At 42.7% G+C, this 28000-nt stretch overlaps 1 protein-coding gene and 1 long non-coding RNA gene across 3 annotated transcripts in view; one reads left to right on the forward strand and one right to left on the reverse strand.

Moving 5' to 3' along the window:
* The window catches only part of ENTHD1 (ENTH domain containing 1), a 93399-nt gene that overhangs the window by 58811 nt on the left and 6588 nt on the right, over positions 1-28000 (forward strand). Inside the window, exon 6 of the mRNA XM_006071283.3 lies at positions 18054-18449. Within this exon, the coding sequence (XP_006071345.3) occupies positions 18054-18449 (396 nt within the window). The remainder of the gene's footprint in view (positions 1-18053; positions 18450-28000) is intronic.
* Positions 11256-27989, reverse strand: LOC123333158. Of its 2 annotated transcripts, none has more exons than XR_006550313.1 (3): positions 27940-27989; positions 19750-19826; positions 11256-11721 (listed from the first exon to the last, which is right to left on the reverse strand). It is a non-coding gene; the product is annotated as an uncharacterized LOC123333158 (long non-coding RNA). The 2 variants fall into 2 exon arrangements; XR_006550314.1 differs by lacking the exon at positions 27940-27989 and adding an exon at positions 22129-22220 and having other exon boundaries at positions 11256-11639.

The following is a 28000-nucleotide window of genomic DNA, read 5'->3' on the forward strand; positions in this document are numbered from 1 at the left end:
CACAAGTCATTTGGCTATCCCAGAACCAACAAATACTTGTAATTACTCAACCTTTGTAATAATTCTTGATGACTTTTCCTTTATCAGGAAGAGTCCTTGTTTCTTTTCCTTTTTTTAAATTTTTTTGACCCTTTGCTTGCTTTCCCACATAAAAGCTTGTCATGTTCCTTGAAAAAACCTCTTAGAGTTTTTTATTGGCTCACCAATCTTTAAATCAATTTGGAGAAGTGACCTCTTTACAATATCAAATTATTCTGTTTATTTAAGTCTTCTTCATTGAGTTGGCTTCCCTGATAGCTCAGTTGGTAAAGAATCTGCCTGCAATGCGGGAGACTCCGGTTCGATTCTTGGATCAGGAAGATCCCCTGGAGAAGGGATAGGCTACCCACTCCAGTATTCCTGGGCTTCCCTTGTGGCTTAGCTGGTAAAGAATCCTCCTGCAATGCAGGAGAACTGGGTTTGATCCCTGGGTTGGGAAGATACCCTGGAGAAGGGAAAGGCTACACAATCCAGTATTCTGGCCTGGAGAATTCCATGGAGTGTAGAGTCCATGGGGTCACAAAAAGTCGGACACGACTGAGCAACTTTCACTTCACTGTGTTATATTTTATAGTTTTTCCCCATACAAGTCTTATGAATCTTTTGTTAGATTTAGTCCTATGTACTTTATGTATTTTTTGTTGCTACTGTAAAAGATATAATTTTATAAATTGCATATTCTAACAGATTGTTGATGATGAAAATGAGTAGAACTACTTGTTGTATATTGATTTTGTAGCCAGTAACCTTGCTCAACTAATTCTTACCAATTTTCCTGTAGATTCTTCTCAGTTTCTTGGGTTGAAAATCACATCACTTGTGAATGATGGCAGATTTATTTCACACTTGTAAACTGTACCTTGTATTTCATTTTCTTACCTCACCTTGCTAGGCAGAACCATTCAGGGAGTGCTGAATAGAAACTGTGATCGTGGTCTTCCTAGATTCAGTCTGTATCTTAAAGAAAATGATTTCAACATTTTGCCATTAAGATGAGTTTACTGTATGTTTTTTGCAGATCTCTAGTCCTGATTTGTCAACAGTTTTATCATGAATATGTGTTTAATTTTATCCATTTTTAGTATCTATATTGATGGTTATAGATTTTTCTCCTTTAAGCTGTTAATTTGGTAAATAAGCTGATTTCCAAATGTTGAAACAACCTTGAATTTCTGTAATACACTCAATTTGGTGATGATATATTATCTTTTATATATCTTGCTGGGTTTGGTTTGCTAATGTTTTATTTATGAGTTTTGCATCTGTATCCATGAGTGAAATTAACCAGGACTGTCTTTTCTCATATTTTCTTTGTTATGTTTTGATACTGAGATGTTGCCAGACTCATAAAAAGATTTGGAAAGTGTTTGCTCTTTGTTTATACACTGGAATAATTTGTGTAGGGTTGTTTGTGAGATGATATGAAAGTAGATAAAGTATTCTGTACCTTCAGTAATGGCGCTAGCAGAAGGACTGCAGGCAGGGAAGGCACATGGCTGCCCAGAATACATCTGTCTCCTCATGAAGACAAAGCACTGCCCCCTTTATAATGAGTAGGTCCAATATAATCAACCTGACACCAGGTAATTGGCTGCTTTTCCTGGGAAATGGTGCCATGCTAGGGATATAGCATTAACTTCTAGTCTTAACAGGTTGGGCATTCAGCAGCTATGGTAGCCATGACCTTGGTGAAAGAAGGCTCATGTTGTTGAACCCATGCAGTCTCCACCCCTACCACATGGCCAAAGTCCACCGCACAGCCACTAGAGCGACTAAGGGAAGAGGGCGGTTGACGTCCATTAAACAGAGTGTCTTGCCCGTCTGATTTTTGAGAGCCTCTTGTGCAGGGAATGTCCTCTGGCAGGCACTTCTATGGGGCATGAGTGTCTTCACACAGTGTGCACATACACCCTGAAGATTCATCTGCGTATTGGTCTCCCATCTTCCAATCTTTTTTTTTTTCCAGGCCCCTGATAGCCCCCATCGACCATGAATTGCTTCTTGCCTTCCATGTGAAGTGTGCATCTGTTTGCAATTCTGTCTTCTGAAGGATTTTCCTACTCTTTCAGGGCACTTGTGAGTGAGACTCTGATTTAGCAGTTAACTACTGCTGGCTACTCCTGGCATTCCAGAGATTCATCTGTAAACCAGCCCTATACTTTTCTCTGTTAACTGGCAGTTCTGCATGGAGCTAGAGGTGGAAGTTGAGCGGGGAGTAGTAAATAATGGGAGCAGATTCTGTGGAATCTGAGCCATCTGTTTGTATAGTTTCCATGGGCCTTCTGGCTCGGTCTGGACTCATCTGTTCTATTTGATGTTACAATAGAATGCTGCTGTGCAATCCCAATTCTTTGTCCTTTGGACCAGGCAACACCCATTACATGATGGGCACATAGATGTTTGGTGTTCTGAGGTGTAGGCAAAAGAAGACATGACTCCTGAGTCCTAGAGATCAGCTTTGTGATTTTCCTATTGGGGCTCACGAGATGCTCTGCTTACCATCTCTCTCTGCATCAGGCACTCGCATTGGTTCAAGGTTATATGGTCCAGCTGTCTGAGAAGCTTATGCAGTGGCCTCGGCCTATGGCAGAACCTTTTCTTGCTTTGATCCCCACTAAAAAATGGCAGTAAATGATCAGAGCAGCACAACCCAAATGTGGTATACATTGCCTCTGAAATTCCAAGACACCTGTTTCACTGTGATTTATTTCTTTGTGTTGGATAATTCAAGGGGCAGCGACTTGTCTCTCAGTGCTTTTTTTTTTTTTTCCAGCTGCAGCTGGGGTTGCAGCATGTGGGCTCTTAGTGGGATCTAGTTCCCTGAGCAGAGATGGAACCTGGGCCCCCTGCATTGGGAGCACGGAGTCTTAACCACTGGGCCACCAGGGAAGTCCCAACGACTTGTCTCTCACTTTAGAGAGGATATGTTAACATGCAACAGACCACTGAATACTCTAAAAACTCCACAAATGTTGCAACCCTAGAGCATTCTGAGGATTTATCTCCCGCCTCTGCATGCATGAAGCGCTGAGGGCTTGTTTCTTCCTGCTTATTAAGTCCGGTTAGCACTGTGTCATCAACGTGAAGGACCAGTGTGATGTTCTGTGGGATATCAAGGAAATCCAGGTCTGTCTGGTCTCTGATGAAAGAGATTGAAGCAAGACAGTAAAGGTATACTCTGTCTCTGCCACATGAAGACCGATTCTCATTATTAATAGAGGTTTTTAAAGAAACATTTCTAGGCCAATAACTGGACATAAGATTCCAGGGGCTGTGTTGATTTGCTCTAGGGAAGACATCACAGCTGGAATTACAGCTCTGATTGGTATCACCACTTGATTATATTTGCAATGATCTCTAGTCATTCTCTACAAACTATCTGGCTTTTCACTGCCCCTATAACTTTTAAGTCTTTGATGGTAGCGCTAATGTCTGCTGTTTCCCAAAAAATATTTTTTGGAGTGAGGAGGTGTAATTAATTCTTGAGGTTTCTACGTGGTCTGTCTAACCGTAATAGCCTGAATTCTATGGGTTGTGAAACTAAAGTGGGGATTCTGCCAGTTACTAAGTGTATCTATTCCCATTATACATTCTGAAACCATGGAAATACTGGAGTTAGGTCTGCGATTTTACGGGACCCATTGTGAGCTGTTGCCTAGGTGGAGACTTCATGTGTTACCTGATTTCCATAAATCCTTACTTAGTACAGCATAATGGCATTGTTGGATCTCCAGAGATTAGTGTCAGTTAGGAGCCAGTATCTAACAAGACCGGGGAGTTCTGTGCGTTTCCCTTTCCAGGGAGAGTCACTACTGTAAATGGCTTCGGGTCCTCTAGGGAAGGTTTAGGAGATCTACCGTATATACCTGTGGTGGGCATTTCGGGATTCTTTCTCAAGGCATCTGACCTTCCCCTCAATCAGGAGATTCTGGCTTTGTGAACTGGCTTGAGTTTAGGAATTGAGTAAAAGGCCGTGACTTCTCCCATAATGACACTACTTAGGTTTTCCATCTATTTATGTAGAGCAGCGTCTGCAATGTGGGAGACTTGGATTCAATCCCTGGATTGGGAAGATCTCCTGGAGAAGGGAAAGGCTACCCACTCCAGTATTCTGGCTTGGAGAATTCCATGGACTGTATAGTCCTTGGAGTCACAAAGGGTTGGACACAACTGAATGACTCTCACTTTTTTCACTTTTTCATGTAGAGCAGCACTTCAGAGGCTGCCCACCTATTTTCTATTCATCTTGTCATTCATTAACCATTACTATATATCCCTGAAAGTAAAAACAAACATACAAAAAACCCCTGATATCATTGCATCCCTGTGGCCTGCTATGGTTCTTGTGCCTCGCTTGTCTCTAAGATTAAGCTGTTAGCGCTCCAGATGCCATTATTCCCAGTGCGATCATGGAACCCAGTCCCACTGCATCATCCCTGGGGTCCTCTCCAGCCCACACATGACAGCCACTACAGGCTCTGCAGTGATGCTGGTGGGCCGCCACGAGAGTTTCCAGTGTGTTGGTGAAGAGAGTTTATTCCAAGGCAGTTAGAAGGTGTCTGAGCACACTGCACGTAATAGATCCCTTCCAACAGTCCTATCTCCCGGAGCCTTTACGCTTCCTTCTACAGCCTGCCAGGGGAGCGCGTTTCTTCTGGAGGCCACTTCTGAGTCCCACACACAGTGTTCTCTCACTCTTCTCTGGCTCTTGGTGTCGCTCTTTTCAGATGCTGCTGAAGCATCACAGCCTCGGGAGGCTTTCCTGAGCACAGTATCAAAAACTGACGCCTCACCACCTCCACTGGCACACCGTCTCCCTGCTTCCTGCTTTATCTTCCTGGAAACGCTTAGCATCATCCGATGTGTGTCACTTGTGTGTCTCTTTGATTCTGTAAGAGAATCATTTGATTCAGGGGTTTTGTGGACCACCCCAGGGTTTGGTGACTCTGCTCTGACTGTGAACTCTGCTCTTCGCTACTTCCAGGTGTGTATATGATGCTGTTCAGGCCGTTGCTCATGGGTTAGGTGCATTGCATTCACGGTTTCCATTTTGAGGGGGGTTGCTCCATGCTTTCACATTTCCCTGAAAGTGTCTTTCTATCATCAGAGTATTGCAAGTTCAGTTCAGTTCAGTCGCTCAGTCGTGTCTGACTCTTTGCGACCCTATGAATCGCAGCACGCCAGGCCTCCCTATCCATCACCAACTCCCGGAGTTCACTCAGACTCACTACAGAAATTTGAGTGGTTATCAACATAGTAACTGTGTATTATATGGTTGGTGAAGAAATTCAGTTAAAACCTTTTTTGAAATTTAATTATTGCCACCTTATTAACTTCAAAAATCTGGAAAACATGATTCATGCATGAAAAATTGACATGAATGGAACTGTGAAAGGTTCTTACTAAAATGAATAGGGCAAAGCCACAATCATCTGCAGAAGTCAATTAAATAATTAAAAGACTAGAAAGATGGTAACTATATTTAAAGATGTCACCTTTTATTTGTCATGCAGTGGCCAACTCTTTTCATCATTGCAATGATTAAAAGAAACACTGACTTTTGAATTATTTATGCACATTAGATCAAGAGCCATCCCACCTAAATCTTTTTCTACATTACTAACAAGTGCCTGTATTATAAAAATATCATATAACTCTCTGAGATTTCAAATTAGGAGAAACAGTCTTAATGTAAACTAAGGTGACGAGTTCTTTATCAAATGACTGTGACACCTGAGGTGTATACATCCCAATTTGACTTTATTTGAGTGAAACAGATGGCTGTGTATCTATTTCCAAGTGAGTGAGTTACGCATCCTACAGCTATTTACTGAATACCTACTGTGTGTCAGGCCCTGTGCCAACTGCTGGATATGCGATGATGACAAAGATCCCTGAGTTTATGTAGCTTCCAGTCCAGGGTCTAATCAGGACTGATCAGGTCTGATCAGACAGATGAGGCAAGTGTCAGGATAGAGAGTGGGCCGGGAAGCACACGAGAGGGCACCTGACTTTGACTTCAGATGTTAGGGGAGACTTTCTAGAGAAAGTGATGTTCAGGAACCTAAAGGATAGATAATGACTAAACTGCCAGCCCTGGTGTCATGTGTGTGCTGGGTATACTTTTATGCACTTTAATTCATTTACTCTTCAAAACCGTCTCATGAGATCAATGAAGAAAACCCACACAGAATTTTTAAATAACTTATCCAAGGTCACAGAGCTCGGAAATGGCAAAGTCAGGATTTAGACCAAAATAGTCTGATCCCCGAGCCTATGCTGAGTGTTTCAAACCTTTTAACTGTGATCTGCAGTCCGAAATTCCTTTCGTGTAATGACCCAGTACACACACTCACCAGAAACAGCAGTGTTGCAATAGTTATTGGAAATGTACTCTGATCCATTCTATTTTATTCTAGACAGTTTTTTTTTTTAAATATTGGATGTGACCTACAAAATCGATCTCATAACCTCCTAACAGATCACAACCTGCAGTTTGAAAAACACTTCACTACACTGTTTTGCCTATTACACAGAATCAGCCAGACCAAGTGAGGGAAGAACAGAATATCTTGGGTTGTGAGAGGTGTGAGGGTGTGAGAGGACAAGGGGGTGGGGTAAGAGGAAGTCGAAAGGGGACTGGTGATCTTAGACCTCACACAGCTCCCCAGCCCTCCCACCAGCTGAATACACGGTGAGCAGTCAGCAGTCTGTTACCTAAAAGAAGGCCTCGAAGGACCCAGCTATCTTGGTACCCTGACCTCAGACTTCAGCCTCTAGAACTGAGAGAGAGAAATTTCTGTTGTTTCTAAGCTACCCAGTCTGTGGTACTGTGTTATCACAGCGCTAATGGACTAAGGCAAGCATGTGCTGGAGGAGTTTCAGTTGTGTCTGGATGATGATGGGGAGCCTTTGAAGTGATTTAAGCAAGGACATGAGACAACCAGATCTTCCTTGCTTTCAGGAAAATGACTGTGGATGTGGTGTAAAGAAAAGATTGGAGGAGGACAAGTTAGGAAGAGCAGTCGGGGTCAAAACAGAACTGGAGACTAAGAACGTTTCTAAAATGCGGCTGTGATCCGGTCAGAATTCTGAGAAGCTCCCCTTAGGATAAAGTCTATCACCTTAGCCTGGCGGATAAGTTCCTTCCTCGTTGGCCTCCGCTTTCCTCTGCAGCTTGCCTTTTGCCTCCTTCTTCCTCCATCACATGCAGTGGTCTAGCAGTAGTTGCTGAGCAACTTGCCAAATGCCGTGTTCTCTCACACTTTGAATGTGCCCCTTACTCTGTTCTCCATTCCTATTCATTTGAATCTTGAGGGTTCAGCTAAATTTTGCATCTTCCAGGAAGCCTTTCCTAACATGCTGGAGACAGAGTCATTGCTTCTCTGCGCTCTCCGGTCCCATCACTTCATGGCAAATAGATGGGGAGAAATGGAAACAGTGGCAGATTTTATTTTCTTGGGATCCAAAATCACTGTGTACAGTGACTGCAGCCGCAAAATTAAAAGACGTTTGCTCCTTGGGGTCGCGCAGAGTCGGACATGACTGAGCGACTTCACTTTCACTTTTCACTTTCATGCACTGGAGAAGGAAATGGCAACCCACTCCAGTATTCTTGCCTGGAGAATCCCAGGGATGGGAGCCTGGTGGGCTGCCATCTGTGGGGTCGCACAGAGTCAGACATGACTGACATGACTTAGCAGCAGCAGCTCCTTGGAAGAAAAGCTATGACAAACCTAGACAGCACATTAAAAATCAGAGACATCACTTTGCCAACAAAGGTCCGTCTAGTCAAAGCTGTGGTTCTTCCAGTACAGATATGGAACTTTTCCACAATTTTAACGTGTATGGATATGAGAGTTGGGCCATAAAGAAGGCTGAGTGCCGAAGAATTGATGCTTTCAAAATGTGGTGCTGGAGAAGACTCTTGAGAGTCCCTTGGACACCAGGAAGATCCAACCAGTCAATCCTAAAGGAAATCAACCCTGAATATTCACTGGAAGGCCCGATGCTGAAACTGAAGTCCCAGTACTTTGGCCAACTGATGTGAAGAGCCAATTCATTGGAAAAGACCCTGATGCTGGGAAAGATTGAGGGCAAGAGAAGAAGGAGCTGACAGAATATGAGATGGTTGGATGGCATCACCAAGTCAATGGACATGAGTTTGAGCAAACTCGAGGAGATAGTAAATGACAGGGAAGCCGCAAAATGCTGTCTAGGTTTGTCATAGCTTTTCTTCCAAGGAGCTGCATCCTGCAGTTCATGGGGTTGCAAAGAGTCAGACATGACTTAGCAACTGAACAACAAGAACAAAATATAAGCCAAGGGGAAATGCGTTATGGAGAAAAGCAAAAGCAGAAGGACCAATGATGAGGCTCTGGAGACCGTCCAGATGACCATGGCTGAGGCAGGGCAGTGGCTGTGGAGGAAAGTGGGCAAATTTGATATGCAGTTTAGAGTTCAGCCCTGAGGATCTCCTGATGGCCCGTGGTCAGCATGAGGAAAAGGATGGAGACAAAGATGATTCCTAGTTTCCTGCCTTCGTGAAGTGAATGTGTGACGGTGCCATTTACTGAGAAGGGGAGGACAGGAGAGAAGAGGTTTGGGGAAATAGTAAGAGTTGCATTTTGGAATTCTATATTTGTTCTGGAAATATTGACTATCAGTACACTAGAATAACTGAATTCCACCTTAGATGATTATTTTTCCTATTTCTTGAATCAGTCTTTCCGTGAGACACCTAATTAAAGATTCTATGTGTGCCTTCTGGATAGTGGTTATGTCTACAGTGCATTTCAGAGATCTGAGAATTTTATTACTATTTTAAAAAGCATGGCACATCTTGAATGTAGGTCATCATCAAACATGCCCAATCCCTTAATAAAATTCAGAGAGAAATCTAGTAGTTAATCATTTTGCCCTTCTTGTTGATTACAGTCCAGCATATCCAGCATGTTCAAGCTACAGCTTCGTTTCCCTGAAGTTAGCAGTTTTAACAAAATGGAAATAGTGGTGCTTGATTTTCCCTCTTCATGTTACTATCAATACCGTCTGTATACAGGGCATGTCTTGGGAGGGAGCTAATGCCGTATGCCATGAGTCTCCACACGCCCCCCCCCCTTTGGAGGAGCAGTGAAGAGACTGCTACTCACTGACCCCAGTCCCAGTGAGAGGGGCTCTGAGATATATTCCCTGGAATTGGAGAACCGGTGCCTGACTCATATCTGGAATTTTAGCCAGGATCTGACTCTGGCCTGAAGTGAGAGACACTGACCAGTCACGTTGGCAGTAAAGCCATTGAGGCCTGGTGAGTTGGTTTCGGCCTGTGCCCCAGAGTTGATCAGAGCGGGGAGCTGCCCAGAGGTGGGTCTGGCAGGACAGAGAGCCATCGTGGTCATCTTGGGTCCTGTCCAATAGGGCTGCCTGGAGGGCAGAGAGACCTCAGCAGAAAGAGCAGTGACCACCAACAGTATATGACCACAGCAGGGACCAGTGAGGAAGAGACAGACCCTTGTCCCTTACCTGTCCCTCACCCCCCCTGTGAGCTCATAGGAGGGAGCTTTGTTCCTTTAAGTCGACCTCCAGAAGACAGAGGGAAAGAAAAGTAAAAGAGCAGGTGGAGCAAAAGCCAGGTGGGACAGCCCCTGGTGTGCGGGGGAACCTTTGAGGCACTTGAGAATGGCTGACTCACATGGGGCAGGCAGCTGGAGACTGGAAGGAGAGTTGGACCTCTGGCCACTTGGACGAGCACCTCTCACTCCTTGCATCCGTACTGTCTCTCCCTCTGATCTCTGTGCTGTGCTTCTGAATCTTTGTACCTGTCTTCCAGTTCCCAGTTTTTTCTTCAACTGAAGTTAATCTGCTGCTTAAATCAACCAGTTACATTTAAATTTTCAGTTATTTTATTTTTCATTTTTAGAGGAGGGCATGCAACCCACTCCAGTATTCTTGCCTGGAGAATCCCATGGACAGAGGAGCCTGGTGGGCTTACAGTCCATGGGGTCACAAGGAGTCGGACACGATTGAGTGACTAAGGACAGCACAGCACAGAAGTCTATTTGGATCTTTGTCAGATCTACTTGTTTTTATTTATTTACTTACTTTTAGCCATGTCCTGTGACATATGGGATGGGGGATCTTAGTTCCTTGCCAAGGGATTGAACCTGCACCCCCTGCATTGGAAGCACAGAATCTTAACCACTGGACCAACAGGAAAGTCCTTTGTTTCTATTTGTATAATTTCTTATTTCTTGCTCATGTTTTCAAGCTTTTATTTCTTTATAGAAGTTAAATATATCTGTGGTCATTTTATGTTCTGTATGTTATAATTCCAATGAATTAACAATGTCTGAAGGCTTTGCTGGTCTAATTCTGCTGACTTTTACATTTTCAAGCACAATGTACAGTACATGATCCATCCTCAATATATTCATTGCAAAAATGAATGAATGAAAACATGTGAAATAAAAACAGCAAAGGAAACAATAGATAAATTATAATATAGTGTTGTAAATCATATTATATTAAAATGTAAGCTGTGGAGGAAATAGGTGAAGGAGATTAAGAGGTACAAACCTCCAGTTATAAGCTATGGGGGTGTAGCATACAGCATAAGGTAATATTGTAATAACTTTATATGGAGACAGATGGTTACGAGACTGGTCATGGTGATCATTTCATAATGTATGCCGACCTCAAAGCGCTATGTAGTACACTTGAAGCTCACATAATATTGTGCATCAATTATATTTCAATTAAAATGCATATATTTGTGTATAAGCAGAAAGCTGTAAGAACAAGGACCATCCCCCTCTGCCAAAGGGAGAAAAACAGTACCTAGCATCTTAGGTGTTCTGTAAGGTATTTTCCAAAGGGACATATATAATTTGTGAAGTTTTAATAGGTGAGAGGTTTTCATGTGTGCTTATTTTGAGTAACTCATGCATCATGAGAAATAGCAGTTGCTTTTGAATTCACAATTTAAATTATATTTAAAGGTTTTTTGCAGTATTTTAGACTCAGGCATGATTTTTACTCAGTGTTAAGGTAAAAAATAGCTTGTCACTGGTCTGTACATCTAAGGGGAAAACGTTTGACAACGGTAGTTCTTCAACGTCATCTTTCCACAGCACGCCAGCTCCCGTGTTCTCAAATACAAGAACCAGTGCTCACAAAGTCTTGGTTATGCTTTGTGGTCTGCGAATGCAGAAATTTCTGGGGGAAAGGAGAGTACCTGGTGTGTTCAGGTCCCCATCTGCTTCCAGACAGGGCCATGGCAGCAAGTCCCTCATAATGCCACTTCTTTAGACTGTCCTGGAATAACAGTACCTGTTTACTACATTTGTTTACTGTGGGCCAGGTACCATTTCAAACACTACGTATGTTTAAGTCACGTCAGAATTAGACTGCTGGTCCAGTTCTGCTTAATATTTTACTCTCCTGGAGTCACATGCAGGGTTTTATTGTGATTATGAGGATTGGTTGGATGGTGACAAACACTTGCGCCTTCAGGCACCTGCCCGTCGCAGTCAGCCTGGAGTATGCTCTGTAGCACATGGAGACCTTGGCCCGCCAGACACCGGATCCACGTAAACGCTAGCCTAAAAGACAGAAAACGTTGCTCTAGGTAATGATCACCAGCTTCCCGAAGATATTTAGAGCTTCAGTTTTGATAATGATAATCTGTTAAGGGAAATTAGAATTTCTATTATTGGTGAGACCATAACTATGGTGTAAAATTTAATAATAAGCATCCAGTACCTATTTTATTGGGTTGGCCAAAAAGTTTATTCAGGCTTTTCCATGATATGTTACAGGAAAACCCTAACATACTTTCTGACCAACCCAATATAATCCAATCATTATGATCCGTTTTCTTTTTTGGGGGGGAGGGTGAAATTAGCATCTCTTTATTGCTGTGTTCATTGGAAAGACTGATGCTAAAGCTGAAACTCCAGTACTTGGGCCACCTCATGCGAAGAGCTGACTCATTGGAAAAGACTCTGATGCTGGGAGGGATTGGGGGCAGGAGGAGAAGGGGATGACAGAGGATGAGCTGGCTGGATGGCATCACTGACTCGATGGACATGAGTTTGAGTAGACTCCGGGAGTTGGTGATGGACAGGGAGGCCTGGCGTGCTGCGATTCATGGGGTTGCAAAGAGTCGGACACGACCGAGCGTCTGAACTGAGCTGAGCTGATTGCTGTGATCATCCTGTCTCTTCTCTTATCCTATCTCTTCTCCTAGTGTTTTTAGCAGTGACAGTGCACGCTGGCTTTTAGACCACTGTCCCTGAGTCCCCATGCCAGAGGTGCTAATTTATTTGGTCTTGGTGTAACCTGACCCAGGGGAGTTTTAAAAGCTCCCCCAGTGCTACAATCAACTTCGTAAAGTGTTGGGCAGGATTTATTCAAGTTGAACATACAGTAGTCTGGTTCTCTGAGGTCACGACAAACACTGACACCTTCCCTCCTGAATCCCTGCTCCTGGGAAACGGACTCAGGTTCCCATGATCTCTGGTCACAATATCACCACCAGCCGATCAACACATAACCTTGTTTTATGTGTGTTACTGTCTCAAGACACTTTATTTTATACAGTTGCTTCATTAACATTGAACTCACAGCTCACAGCACAACATTACAATCCATTTTCATGGCCTGAAAGTCTCAGCTGTCCCACTTGATGATTTTTAAAGAAAAGCACCTTTAAATGTGCTCCATATCTCTATTTCTCTATGCAAAGCTAAGCCATTACCTCAAACATATATCAAAAGAAGTAGTAAATATACTTGGCATATTTCATAACTATAATTCCAAATATATTTCCTTATTTTAATATCTGGATATAATATATACTACAGTTAAATATGATGATACATGATAAAAAATTCTCAGAATCCACAACTGTGTGTATATACATCCCCTATACACACACACGTACATACACACACTTAACATAGATCGTAGGGAGAGTATAGCTATGCTACCTTATAATGATTATTTGGGGCTTTATGTAAATATTGTAAGGTAAATATATTAAAATGTTCATGTCAAACATGTTATTTAAGTTTCACATTAAATATCCATTTTAAATTAATAGCTTGTCTACTTTAAACAAATATATTAATGAGCAATTCAAATCACCCCTCTGTGTTAATAATTTATAACTGTGGCCTCTTAGCAAAATGGCCTTATTATCTTCAGGTCCTATTTTCTCTGATTAACATAATTACTAAAGTAGAAGCTCCTTTAGTTACATGATTTTAAACTACAGAAAGACGCGGTGTGGCATTCATCTTTTGTCATCCTTGCCAGGTCTCTGCTTTGTAGCTGTAATTAGATACTGTGTATCAGACCAACAGGAGAATTGATCACAGCAATAGCGCTGTTGGAATATAACACCCATTATTAGATTCTCAGTATAATAGAATATAAAATAATTTGCAATGATTATAGTACCTGAAACAAGGCAGTGGAATTATTGAAAATTGTAAAAGAGCTACCAGTATGGGAATGTTCCTGTCTGTAGGCAAAATTTCTCAACTCAGAATTAAATCTGATGTTCTCTTTTAAAAATGATTTCATCATTGTCTCTGAACCAGCAAAAACATTTTCCAATACCTTCGGCAGCATAGCTATTTCTCTTTTGTCCTTAGGCTCAAAGCATGGAGTTGTGTTGTTGGCTGTCTTTTTTTCTTCCCTTGCTTCAGGCATTTTGGTGATGTCTGTATTTAAATTTGCTGTCTGATGTCCTACATAGGGAATAAGCTTCTTCCTAAAGATAACTATCAACCAGTTTTAATATGACTGACATTTCAAGGTCCTGTTTTGCATTAATCAAGTATTTTAGCAGGTGTAAAGCACTGTTACAATAAAGAAACTGAGTACAGTCTCATAATTCAATTCTAGACTTCCCATCCAGGAGTCTGCTGGATAGATACTTGAGAATAAAGCTTTTTGACATTCAGGTTTAAATGGAAAGAAAATGAGAAACCAGATAAAGCAAGCCAACCAAATTAATTCACTCTGTATTCCTCTCTGCCTTTTCAGTGGAACTCACAGAAATTCTCTCCCAGAGAAATTTGGGAGTCCCTCATGAAACAATCCCTTTAGTGTTTTAGTGTTTACAGAATATCCACTTTTGTGCTTTGTATTCAAGCATAAAAAGACAAACCTTTTGCTGTTCTCCATCAAACCCCCACAGGTTCTCCTGGGCTTCTGAAATTTTTCCATAAATGCTATTCTTTCTTCATATGAATCGAAGAAAAAAATCTACCCCACCCACACCCCTTCCTGGGAGAAGACAAACAGGCACAGATACACAGGCCAACTGTGTACTTAACTCCATCCCCCTCTGCAGGGTCCCGCATCCCTAAAGGCAGCCCCAGGGACAAATGTCCTGATCCCAAAGCTCCAGTCACTTTAGTTATGTACCATTACAACTATTGTTGGTCAAGAAATACTTTGTGCAGCTGGTTCTCGTTATTCCTTCTCATAGTCCCCTAATAAAAAGAGCATTGACTTAGAAATCAGGAATTTGGGCTTCTGGTCCTGCTTCTGCCCTTGAATCATTTTGTGAGCCTGACAAGTCACCTGACCTCTAGAAATCTCAGGTTCTCCTGTGTATCACAAAAGGACTGAATTAGAATGTCCTCTAAGACATCTCTTGTCCTCCACTCATGTTCCTTTTAACAACTGGATCATCCAGATAAAGACTCCTTGAACAAACATTTATCAAGTGAGTGTTAGGTACTCTGCCAGTCATTTATGGATTGAACAAGTTGAACACAATATGTGCCATGAGTGAGTGTGCCAACTCTAGGGGGTGCCAGAGCTGCCAACAAGCTCTAACGAGGTGTCAACAACAAGATGTGTTCATTGCTGACGTCAGAGCTTAGTGCCTGCCACATGCTAATACTTAATAAATATTTGTCAAATGAATGAATAATATTTGAAATATGATGTGTGTGCATGCTTAGTCATGTCCGACTCTTCACGACCGCATGGGCTGTAAATATTTGAAATGATAAGTGAAAACAAGAATATTCCCATTGTATCACGCAAAACAAAGAAAATAGGGGTTCATTTTAACTTGGAGGATATATAAAGGATTTCACCAAGGAGGCAGTATTTGAATTGAGTTTAGAAGAGTGGAAAGGTTTTTGATAGAGAAGAAGGGTAAGGATGAGGATGTTCTAGACTGAAGGACGAGCACAGAGAGACATGAAACCAGAGACGTGAAAGTGTATGTCCACCTGATGGCCATCAGCCTGGAGGCTGGAGTCAGGTATAAAGAGGGAGGAGCATTTCGGGCAGAAGGAACAGCATGGGCGAAGACTTGGTACCGGAAAGAAACATGGTGAATGTGAAGAACTGGGAGAGGTCAAGCAGAATCGTACAGTCTTAGGAAGAGTATGCTGCAGTCCATGGCGTCGCAAAGGCTTGGACATGACTTGGCAACTGAACAGCAACAACAGTACAAAAAGAGACAAGAGAGGTAAATGGGGACTGACTTATAAAGAGGCTTGTAAACCCTGTTAAGTAGTTTGAAGACGTGCTGGAAAGAAGTGACATGAGCAGGTTTTCAGTTTGGAAAGGCCACTCTGGCTGTACCGTGCAGAATGAACTGAGAGAACGGGCGGGGAGACCTCTTAGAGGCGGTAGTAGCGACTGTGCTCCAAAATAACCTGCATGACCGGGGAGTTAATGGTCATATTAATAGAGGTAAAACAAGCACCTAAGGGTGGGGAGGCTGCAGGGTAGTAAGACCGCCCTGTACAGAGAGATGGGTATGTACTGGGGGCTAGAACTCAGCAGAAGTCAGAGCTCAGAATTAAAATGTGTGAATTACTTGCATACAGGTGATGGATCTCATCCTCCTTTAAGAGCAGTAATAGGTGACATCACCCTGGGATATGGTAGAGGCAGAAGAGAAAGGGGCCAAGGATCGACTATCTACATTTTAGAGGAAACAGAGCCAGGGAAGAATATTGAAAAGATTGCTTAGTGAGATGAAGGAATACCAGCAGAGTTCACTTGAAGCATCCACAGAGGAATGAGTTTCAAGGAGTGTCTTGAGATTTCAGTTTCTTTCTTTAGATTTAGTTGGAGTATTATTATGAATATTGTCATCAGAAAGTCACTGTCTTCTGAATTATCTTAGTTTACATGTTGCTAAATTTCAAGGTGATTTCATTACTTATAGAAAGACTTTTCTCCTAAGAAAAATGAAAGTCAATGGAAAAATATTTGACTAAAATTCACTTCTTAGCCATGCTTTTATGTAAATATGGTGATGCACACATGCACTGTGGGATACCATTGATCTCGTATTCTACTAAGAATATATTAATCTTTTTAACAGAACCTTTATCCCCTAGATATAACATGATCATATGCAAACCTGAATATTTTAGATGTTATTTTTATCTAACAATCTTCTGTTTCCTTTAATCACTATTAAGTAGTTAAACTATATTCAATTTAAAAACCAAAACCATTACCTTTTTTATCCTTGTGCTTCAGTTTGGCCTTCCACTCAACAGGCGTTTATCAAACATGTCCTATGGGAATGGCACTGTTGGGTGCTGGGGTACAAAGGAAACTCCTAGTAAGGTCTCCTCAACTAACCTGTTTTCAGGTAGGCGGCCAGACTTGTATTAATAGTTAGCGAGATGACGTGTTACAACTGCTCACAGGGCTCCTAACAAGATACTGTAAGATAAACAGTAATAGGATAGAGTGAGGAAAGACAGGATCAGGGCAAGCGTTGTAGAGAAGGCGAGAGTTGAACTGAGTTTTTAAGTATGAAAATGTCCAGAGATGAGAGGGCTAGGGGGGTGGGGGATGGAATTCCTGGTAGAGGTAAAGATTTAGGTTTCTTGAGCTGTCTGATTCTGTGGTGAACCAGCAGCACTTTTGCCCAGGTTAGCCTCCAACTGTGGATGAAATGGGAAAGACGGTTAGAGTCAAAGACAATTTGCTTTTCATTATAATAACTCACAGCCTGAAAGTGATAGTGCCGAGCATCTCGCTGCTCACTGTGAGCTGCCCTGTGATGAGCACTGGGACGTGCCAGCACTTCATAGCAACTCGCACAGTTCCCATGCCTCCTGTCTTTGGGGGAGCTCAGACAAGACAGTCTTCCTTTTGCCCTCTGTCAGTTTCCTTTCTTTCCATATACTATTTCACGTGAAACTATTCGAGAGCGAGTCCCTAGCACTGACAGTGTTGGTAACAATTTACATCCAGAAACTTGGACCAGGCTCATAATTCATATTCAGTAGATAAATTTCAATTCCTCTCCATTCTCTCAATCCCTTTGATTTGTAGTAAATATTACTTGTCTGTTATATTCCAGGTACTTTTCCCATTATATCCTAGGTACTTTGATGATATTAATGAATAAAAAGGACAAAGATCCCTGACCCAGTGGAATGTACATTTTAGTAATCGTCACAACGGTTCTGGAAAAATGGCTTCTTTTCTCCCACCGAGTTATTATTAAAATTAGGTTGCTATCTAAGAGAGTGATATTCTTTCATGGGCCCTGGATTAGACACTGGGGTGAGAAGACATTTTTTATTTTGGGGCAAAAAGACTTTTTTGTAGCTGGGGGTTCTGTGAGGATAGACCAGTATGAGGTGGCATGTTTTCTCTAGTTTATCTTGTAAGAGATGAAAGTTTTAAGGAACTAAAAATAGAGTGGTTTCAGAGATGGATAAGTGGGTGAAGGGAGAAATATTTAAAGACAAGTTATTTGAAGCTTGCCTGGCCTTGGCTTCAGTGAGGAGAGAGAGAGAGAGAAGACAGCCACAGAATGACTAGTCATCACTTATGCTTGGGTATACTTTAAATAGACAGAATAGAAACAGTGAAAAAGTAGAATCAACTAAACAGCAGAGAATTCTGTTACTGCATAAAAATACCCAATTATTAAAAATGCAATAAAGTTGACATAGAGTACTTTCCATTTTACTATTTTTATAGCTCTTTCATTTGTTATTTTACAGATGCTCTGCCTGTTCCCTCAGAAAAAAGCCCATCTCTGCAGACAAATGTGAGTCTGGACAAGAACTTGGACAGTACCATTACAAAGACCGTCACAGGAAACCCTCTGCAAATGCCTTTAGAAAAGCAGCCAGCTGCAAAAAACTGTGACACGTTGACGACTTTACCAGCACATTTGCCATCTAGTCAAGAAGAGTTCATTGGCCCTCATTTAAGGACATCAAAGTCGGATTCTACTTTCCGTAACCAGGCCTCCGTGGAGACACTGTATGTATCTCCCTCATTCACAACATTTGACCCAATGAAAGAGACTGTAATCAGTAAGGGTCATCAGAAAGCAACACAGTCCGGCCTGGTTCCAGTGGAGGATGAAAATCTCAAGACCTTAGCCACATGGGGTGAGTCTACAAGAAACCCCTCTTTTGAAGTACTCTTCTTTTACTTTTCTCTGCTTTCTGTCTCCTGGTTTGTTGCCTTCTCTTATTCTCCACCCGTTGGTATGAAGAGAGGTACTTCTGAGTTGGGAAAGTGCCTCTTTTAAAAAGGGCTAATAGCAGATCATCATCACGGTTACATGTGATTGAGTGAAGCCCAAGTTCTGAGCAGTTTTGATGCAGAACAAATTAGAAAGAACTAGCATTAAATACGGAGAAGGCAATGGCACCCACTCCAGTACTCCTGCCTGGAAAATCCCATGGACGGAGGAGCCTGGGGGACTGCAGTCCATGGGGTCGCTAGGAGTCGGACACAACTGAGCGACTTCACTTTGACTTTTCACTTTCATGCATTGGAGAAGGAACTGGCAACCCACTCCAGTGTTCTTGCCTGGAGAATCCCAGGGACGGGGGAGCCTGGTGGGCTACTGTGTATGGGGTTGCACAGAGTCGGACACGACTGAAGCAACTTAGCAGCAGCAGCAGCAGCACCAGCATTAAATAAGAGCTTCCTGTCAAACATTTAGGTTACTTATTGAAAATCTATATGAGAGAAAGTGGTTAGTGTGTATATTGGTGTGTGTGCATACACATACATCCATATGGGTATGTATGTGTGTGTTTTCCCTTTTTTAAAAGCGCTGTGTACTGATTGCAAAAAAGGGGCAGGGAGAGTAGAGAATTGCTTCCCTCTTCTGTCTTACAAAACATTGAGAGGGTTGCAGTATTGTTAGACTGGTTGATAGAGGATAAAGCCAGTTGAGATCCCAGGTCATTGGCTGTCAGTTGTTAAATCCTACATTTCATAGTTTATACTTTCTTCTTAGAGTTAATTAGTAAAAGAATAACCCATTTGCTGGTACATACCCCTGGTGGCTCAGATAGTAAAGAACCTAACTGCAATGAAAGAGACCCGGGTTCAATCCCTGGGTTGGGAAGATTCCCTGGAGAACAGAATGGCTACCCATTCCAGTATTCTTACATGGAGAATTCCATGGACAGAGGAGCCTGGCCAGCTACAGTCCTCAGAGTCTCAAAGAGTCGGACATGACTGAGCGACTAACACTTTCACTTTTTTTTCATTTCAAAGACTAAGTAGTTTATTGATTCTCATGTGTAATAATGCTTACTAACTCATAAATATAATTTTTTAAATGTGAACTTTTAACATATAAATCCTTTAAACTGCCTCAAATTCAAGTCAGAAGTACAATAGAAATACAAACAATGGAAGCCAAAATTGTTTGAGGTTAAAGAAACTTACCTTAATGCTAGTAAGGTCAGTGACTAGTAAGAGATTCTTCTTACTGCTGTTCCCAGAATTTTTTTTTAATTGAGTACCTAAAAATAAAACTAATTCTTAGTTTTGTCACAAAATTAACTTTTCTGCTGAGACTACTGATGGAGAAACCAATTAATGCTGGTTACGATAGCCAGTGCATGTTATGATTAGCTCATGTGCATGCTGTACCCTGGGAAGCTGTTACTTTGGTCCATTTCTTCCACAAATACCACAAAAAGAAAACTGAGAACACTTTTGGTCATAGCTTGTATATCAAGTATATTTAATTATGAAAAATTACAAGAGGTTCCTCTAAAACCAGTTAGCAAGGAAGACTTTTCCTCCTACTTACAATGAAGTAGATAGCATTAGTCTAATCCTCCACCAACAATATTGGTTAAAGCTGGAAAACTATTAGAAATCATTATAAAACAACGAAGGTAGAAAACGCCTGATGGTCAGGCTCCTAGGGGAAAGAATTGTGATACTGTGATGCAATAAGTAATGTATATTTGGTCTTCACCCCTGGTTCCTAGCATGGAGCTTCTGAAACCCTTGTCATTTTCCTGAGTGATAGGAGATAAAGAGGCATTTTCTGTTATTCATCATAAACAGAATATGTTTATGTTTCAACTCCATCCCTGACCTCTGGGGAGAGGAGAAGGAATGGCCAATGATTTGATCAATCAAAAGCCAATGGGGACTTCCCTGGTGGTCCAATGGATAAGACTCCATGCTCAGGGAACTATTAATAAGATCCCACATATTCCAACTAAGCCCACATTGCAGCTACTGAACCCACATGCCCTAGAAGCCTGCACCACAGAGAAGCCCACATGCTCCAATGAAGACCCAGTGCAGCCAAAACAAATAATAAATGCTTTTTAAAAAAGAGCAAGCAGGTGACAGTGATGGATAGTTTAAAAAAAATCAGGGGCCAATACTTTGATCAGTCATGCCTATGTAATGGAACCTCTGTAAAAACCGTGGACCATGAGGTTGAGAGGGCTTCCAGGTTGGTGAGCTCATGAACGTTCTGGGAGGACGACCGCCCAGAGGAGGCACGGCAGCTCTGTGTCCCTTCCCCATACCTTGCCCCATGCATTTCTTCCATTTGGTTGTTCCTTTATAATAAACCAGTCATAGTAAGTAAAGCAGGGTCCTGAGTTTTGTGAGCCCTTCTAGCAAATTATCAAACCCAAAGAGGGGACCGTGGGATTCTTCAATTTATAGCCAGCACATCAGAAATAGAGGAGCCTGGACCTGCAGCTGGCATCTGAGTAGTGTCTCAATTTTCTCCCCCTTGCCTGTTTGCCTGTTAGCAGAGCAGGGTGATAGAAGCCAAGGAAACACGAGAGGCCTGGGCTTTCTGCTGTCTCACTGAGCTTGGGAGGTAGGGTTTGCGTTTGGGGCTTCCAAGGTGTCAGGGACTTAAGGGGCCAATATTTCAGAGGGGAGGGAATCACAGAGAAAAAGTCCACAAGTCTTTGTGTAATTTCTTACTGTTACTTTTGCCTCCTGCTAAACTGCTCAGGTTTTGGATAAGGTGCCGAGAAACTAAATGGGAAGAAGCCAAGAAGCTAACCAGAGATTCTGATAGTCTTGTGGTGCTAAGAAGACGGAGGTTGGAGTTTAGGATATGCAGAATTATAGGGGCTACGGTAAATATGCCGTCCTTTCAGCTGGGCCCTCTAAAGGGCTACACCCTATGCATCAGAGGTACATTCTGGAGTAAGGACAGCCTGGAAAATAGAAGAGCCCTCCCAAATGCTGAAACCCAGCTTCAGCTAGAGCAAAGTATCTGAAGACAATGAAATCCTTTCTTGAGTGGTGCTACAATTTTTCATGCATAAGGTTTTGAATTCACCAAAAAATTACCAGGCATACCAGGAAATGAACAAATGACCAGAAATACAGGATAAAATAAACAACAGAAACAGACTCATAAATAATCTAGATAATGAAGTTATAAGATACATACTTTAAAATAATTGTGATTAATATATGTAAAAAAAAAAACAGAAGAAAAGATGGGGGAATTTCATCGGAATAGAATACTGCTATCTATAAAAAGGAGTCAACTGATTTCCTGAATTCCAAAGCAGAAAAATAATTAGCTGAAATTAAGACCTTGAGGATACTATTCCGTTCATAAAGGTTGAGGTGTCAAAAGAGAGAGCTCAGTACTGGCAACAAAGTTGAAAAGTTATAAGGGAAACCCTGAAAGGGAGGGAGACTCAGAAGGAGTCTCATATTCCATTTGTAAACTCTGCCCAAATTCTTGACCAATAAGACACACATTTCTACTTTTCTATAAAAGGCATTACTGGAGCCGACCCCGGCTGCCTGGGCCTCACCTACCTGCAGCTTTGCCCCGTGCCCTCCACAGTCAAGACTGGCCCCCATGGGTTTGGCCTGGGGTTTGGACTGTCCTCCTGCTGAATGAAGAGGGTGGAGCAGTTATTCTGCGTGGAGTAAATGGTCCCAAGTAGAGCTGTGGGGAGAAGGCAATGGCACCCCACTCCAGTACTCTTGCCTGGAAAATCAATGGACAGAGGAGCCTGGTAGGCTTCAGTCCATGGGGTCGCTAAGACTTGGGCATGACTGAGCGACTTCACTTTCACTTTTCACTTTCATGCATTGGAGAAGGAAATGGCAACCCACTCTAGTGTTCTTGCCTGGAGAATCCCAGGGACAGGGGAGCCTGGTGGGCTGCCGTCTATGGGGTCACACAGAGTCAGACACGACTGAAGCGACTTAGCAGCAGCAGCAGTAGAGCTGTGTTAACTCCTGACCCCACTACAGCCCCACTCTCAAAATCAGGTCCTCGCTTCAGCACAGTAAAAACCATGGTGAGACTCTTCTGCACCCCCGGTTCCATTCTCACAGTCTGGAACGGGCCCAGCCCTGGAGGCTGCTGTGGGGGAAGGCTCCCCCCCGGCACCTGGGTGTTCCTGAAGGCCCCTGTGGTCTGTGGAGCTGATCCCTGTAAGTTGGTCCTTTTGGGCAGCACTTGATGACCCGACCTTTAAAGATGCTCTTGTCCAGCTCCATGGTGGCCTGGGCCGAGCTCTCAGTGGCAAACTCTACTATGTAGGCATAGCCCTTGAGGGTGTCCAGAGAACTTGCCACCCAGGATGGGGACCCGGTGGATCTCACCACAGTGGTTAAAGCCATAATATATGTCTAGGGGAAGACCCCAGTGAATCGTGGGGGAGGGGGGGAAGATAGCACTAGAAATTGTAAATATGTGGGTAAATAGAAAATGCCATATATTTTATTTTAAATTTTAGTGTTAAAAGCGTCATTGTTCAGTTGTTAAATTGTGCCTGACTCTATGAGTCACCATGGACTGCAGCGTGACAGGCTTCCCTGTCTTTCACTGTCTCCTGGAATTTGCTCAGATTCACATCCATTGAGTCAGTGATGCTATCTCACCATCTCTTCCTCTGCTGCCCCCTTCTCCTTTTGCCTTCAATCTTTCCCAGCATCAGAGTCTCTTCCAATGAGTCGGCTGAAGGAAAAGATTTGAGGTGAGAGATAGAGACAAGAGCTGGTGAGCAAGGTAGGGGGAAAGATCCTGAGACGGAGGGTGATATGGGGAAGGCAGACTAGAATCCAGACCAGAAAGAGAGTCACCTCGTGCTGAGAACCCATGAGGAAGGAGGAGAAAGGGTGTACTGGATGTGAGGGAAGGGTCTTATTGTTCTTAATAATTTAATGTACTGAACATTCATGGGCTGCACTCTGTATATCATGGCCTCCATATCTTACTGTCTGGGGTCACCTGCCAAGCCTGAGGGTTTGGAGTGGTTTCGTTTTTTCCATGAAGAAACTGGAAAAAAAATTAGAACAGCCACGGCAGAGAATGGAAGAAGGAGCTGCTGAGACTCTGAGAAGATAGAGGAGCAGTAATTTGTAGCGGTCCAGTTTTTTAGGTCTGGCCTTTTTTTTTTTTTTTCCCGTGCTGAGCATCCCAGGGATAGAAATGAAAAAGGCAGATATTTAAATTGAAATAGGCCTATGACAGGGATTGACCAACTTTCAGCCTGGACGGAATCTGGCCCGCTGCCTGTTTTTGTAAATAAAAGTTTTATTGGAAAACAACCATACTACTTGGCTCGCATATTGTCTTTGGCTGCTTTTGTGCCACATCAGCAGAGCTGAGTAGTTCAAACAGAGACCGTATGAACCACAAATCCTAAAAGGTCTCCTATCTTGTCCTTTATATCAAAGTTTTGCTGACTCCTGAATTAGGAATTAGTAGCAAGGAGACTTCTCTGATGGTCCAGTGGCTAAGACTTCATTGCAGGGGGGCACAGTTTCAATTCCCTGGTTGGGGAACTAGGATCCTGCATGCCACCCAGCGAGGCCAAAGAAAGAAATTAGCAGCAAGTAAGGTCCCTTGGACTGCAAGGAGATCCAACCAGTCCATTCTAAAGGAAATCAGCCCTGGGTGTTCTTTGGAAGGAATGATGCTAAAGCTGAAACTCCAGTACTTTGGCCACCTCATGCGAAGAGTTGACTCATTGGAAAAGACTCTGATGCTGGGAGGGATTGGGGGCAGGAGGAAAAGGGGACGACAGAGGATGAGATGGCTGGATGGCATCACTGACTCGATGGACGTGAGTTTGAGTGAAATCCGGGAGTTGGTGATGGACAGGGAGGCCTGGTGTGCTGCGATTCATGGGGTCGCAAAGAGTCGGATACGACTGAGCAACTGAACTGAACTGAACTGAACTGAAGGCAGAAGACATTCAGCAAGAGAGTAGCCAGAAAATGGCTAAAGTGATGGATCCTGGGATTCTAGACTGGTTTAAGAAAGGAGCCAGAACCAAGAGGACACTGATAGAAAGACAGAAAACAGAAAGATCATTGCATCTATGGTCTCATTGCATCAATGAGGCCAAAGTGTAGATGTATAAAAAGGAATGTAAAAGGAATCTATAGAGCTGGAAGTAACTGAGAAGAAAAAGTAATCTTGGAAAACAAGGTTTCAAAGTAGGGCAGTTGTGAGTGATGACATTCTAGGGAATACTCAGAGGAATGGCTGAAGGTCATTGTGGTTGAGGAATTCAAGAAATGATGAGACTAAATGGATGTTAGTCTCCATGGATACTGGGTGGTGGAGGATAACAACAGAGTACCTTTTTTCTGGTTTTCATTTAAGTGTTTGTTTATAGGAAGGGTCCAGGTCCAATGTCATAAAACTCTTTGGAGATAATGAACTGGACAAATTAAAAAAATACTTGCATATTTTAGCGGTTCTCAGATACCAGGGAGACTATCTAAGGCAGCCAGCTTTAATATCTTTACTGAATGAGAGGAATGAATTTGCTGCAGCAACCTCCTTTGACCTTTTGATGCTCAATACCTCTGTCCTGAGAACAGCCCATTCCTTCAATTCCTCTGCTTATTTGTCTGAAGCTCAAACTGTTGTTTTAGGTCGTTAGTTTAACACGCACTAAAAAGGAAGAAGGAGCTAGTACATACTTTGAAGCCAATTTGGTGGCAGGCAGCTTTCCTTATAGTCTTATAAGCCACAGTCAGGGTGAGTGTGTTAGACGCACTGGATTTTACTTTCTAGTTTGGGGGAGGAAAAAATTATCTGAATTATCTGTACTTTGTCTTGTTGAGATAGCGGTGACCATTCTCACTGGCTTCCTCCTCTCTGTCTCATTTGGTTCTGTTTTTTTTTTCACTCTGGATTTCAGCAGTAGTTGCTCTTTGTAGCTGTTTTTCAGTTCACCTTTGCTAGGAAAAGAAACTAAAGTGACACACACACCAAAGACTCATTTACAATTTACAATGCCTTTTTCTTTTTGCCTATAAAAGCCTCTGGAGTTAGAACGATTAACAGTGTCCCTGAGGCAATGGGGGAAATGATAGAAAGCAGTTCTACAGACCATCCCAGCTAACTCTGGTGAGCTAGTGGTCAGTGTGGTCCACAGGCACCATGTGGAGAAGAGCGTTGATGGGAGAGGAAGGCTTATCGCCCTCCAGGGAAGTCACAGCCAGGGTGCTCCGCCCCCTAGACAGGGCCCCAGCAACCCTTCCAGCTGTGCAGCTCCTGCCTGCTCTTGTGCAGACAGAAAGACGCACCGATTTGATTTTTTTAATTTAATGAACCACATTTATACTTCATAAGCAAGTGAGAAAACTCATCTTGAATCCAATAATCCAATTTTCCCAATAAAAATCCAGCGTAAGTGATTTATAACTACTTAATAATAAGCGGCAGACTTACTAGCATTTCTCTCTAGCCCCATGTTACTCCTAAATCTGGTTCTTTTATGTGGCTTATTTATAATAATGATACTAAAAATAAATTTTCAAATATGGCAGCTTTTAAAAATTGAGATCTAATCCCTGTGCCATAGAAGGCAGCCTGTGAAAGTGGACAATCGGTGGTTTTTCGTGTATTCTCAGAGCGGTACAGCCATCACTACTAATGCCAGGGCATTCCCACTGCCCTCAGAAGCTCCGCACACACAAGCAGTTGCTCTCTGCCCCCTTTATCCCAGGCCCTGGTAGCCACTGTCTACTTTCTGTCTCTATGGATTTACCTTTTCTGGACATTTCACGTGATGGAGTCATGCAACATGAGGCCTTTTGTGATTAATTTCTTTCACTGAGCATCATGTTTTCAAAGTTTATCCACAATGTAGCATAAATCAGTAAGTCATTCCTTTTCATGGCTGGATAAAATTCCAATGTATGGATAAACACATTTTCTTTATCATAATCACTTCACGGACGTTTGGGTTGTTTCCACTTTTTGGCAGTTATGAATAATTCGGTTACAAAGAATTTTGTAAATGTTTCATTTTTTAGCCATAGAACAAAATCAGGATAGTATAATTCCTGTGTGTAGGTAACTTGACAGCCATTCTATATTAGTGAGGAAAACTGAAAGAGATGAATTGGAGAATGAGAAAAAGAAAAAAATCCCTCTCTTGTACAGTGAACTGTTTACCAAAGACCAGCTGCTAGCAGAAAAATTTACATTTACTGCTAAAGATAACTTTAAATATTTCCAGAAGTATTTGTTATCTTATTTTTTTCAACCCAGTACTTCCAAATGCTTTTTAAGTTTAAAATTGTAGTATAATAATTAACAGTGTGTGCGTGCTAAGTCGCTTCATTCGTGTCCGACTCTTTGTGACCCTAATTAGCAGATCCAGTGTTATGTGTGAGTATAAAAAATTAGAGATAACACATCAGCAATTGGAAAAATCTTGTCAGTGCTATCTGCAAGCGAGTCTGGCATTCATTAGCATGCCTGTATCACACAGTGAGACTTTTAAATCCAGCCATTTGCTGCAGCTGATTTGCAATACTTGCTGCATTTCAGTTCTGGGGGGTCGACTGTATGAAGAGGATGCTCGTTAACAACCTCCGCAGTGAGCCAGAGAAGGGTCACTAAACGGGGAGGGAGATGCACCCTGAGGCGCAGTGTGCAGTGGCTGGTACAGCTGCAGTGTGTTTGGAAACAAAAGTAAATTGGCGTGCAGCAATTAGAGATGAAGTGGGTCCTTATGAGCAAAAGCATCAAGCAGCCTACGAATCAAAGCTGCAGAACTATAAACAGTGAGAAGCTGTTTACTCAGCAGTTGTAGCTACACAGCAGGAGAAAGGTGGGCATACAGCAAAAAGCAGTGATTCTCTGACCAAAGCACGTAGCAGAAACACCTGCAGGTTTGTTCAAACCCAGTTTTCTGAGCCCCAACCCCCAGTGTCTGATTCAGCTGGTCTGGGGTGGGGCCCTAGAACTTCATTTTAACAAATTCCCAGGTGATGCTGCTGCTGGTTCAGGAACCGCACTTAAAGAAACACTGGCATTAAACTGTGGGCTTCCCTGGTGGCTCAGCTGGTAAAGAATCTGCCTGCAGTGTGGGAGACCTAGGTTCAATCCCTGGGTTGGGAAGATCCCCTAGAGAAGGGAAAGGCTACCTGCCGGGGTCCAGCCCCAGCTGATCCAGGGTATTCGAAGGAGAGACGGCATAGGCGAGGGTCAGGAAACAACTGCTTAATTACACGTTAATTAAGGATACAAAGAGTAATAGAATGAGGATAGCTCAGTAGGAAAATTCAGTGGAGAAAAGAGGCTGAGTAGCTTGGTTTACGCGGGAGACCAATAAAACTTCAAGACAAGAAGTTTGCACCACTTACGTAGGCCGCAGGCGTCCTTCCGTTCTCCCAAAGGAGAGGAGACACTGAGGCCTCCCCAGTC

The sequence above is a fragment of the Bubalus bubalis genome, chromosome 4 (genome assembly GCF_019923935.1).
Source record: "Bubalus bubalis isolate 160015118507 breed Murrah chromosome 4, NDDB_SH_1, whole genome shotgun sequence".
Classification (NCBI taxonomy): Eukaryota; Metazoa; Chordata; class Mammalia; order Artiodactyla; family Bovidae; genus Bubalus; species Bubalus bubalis.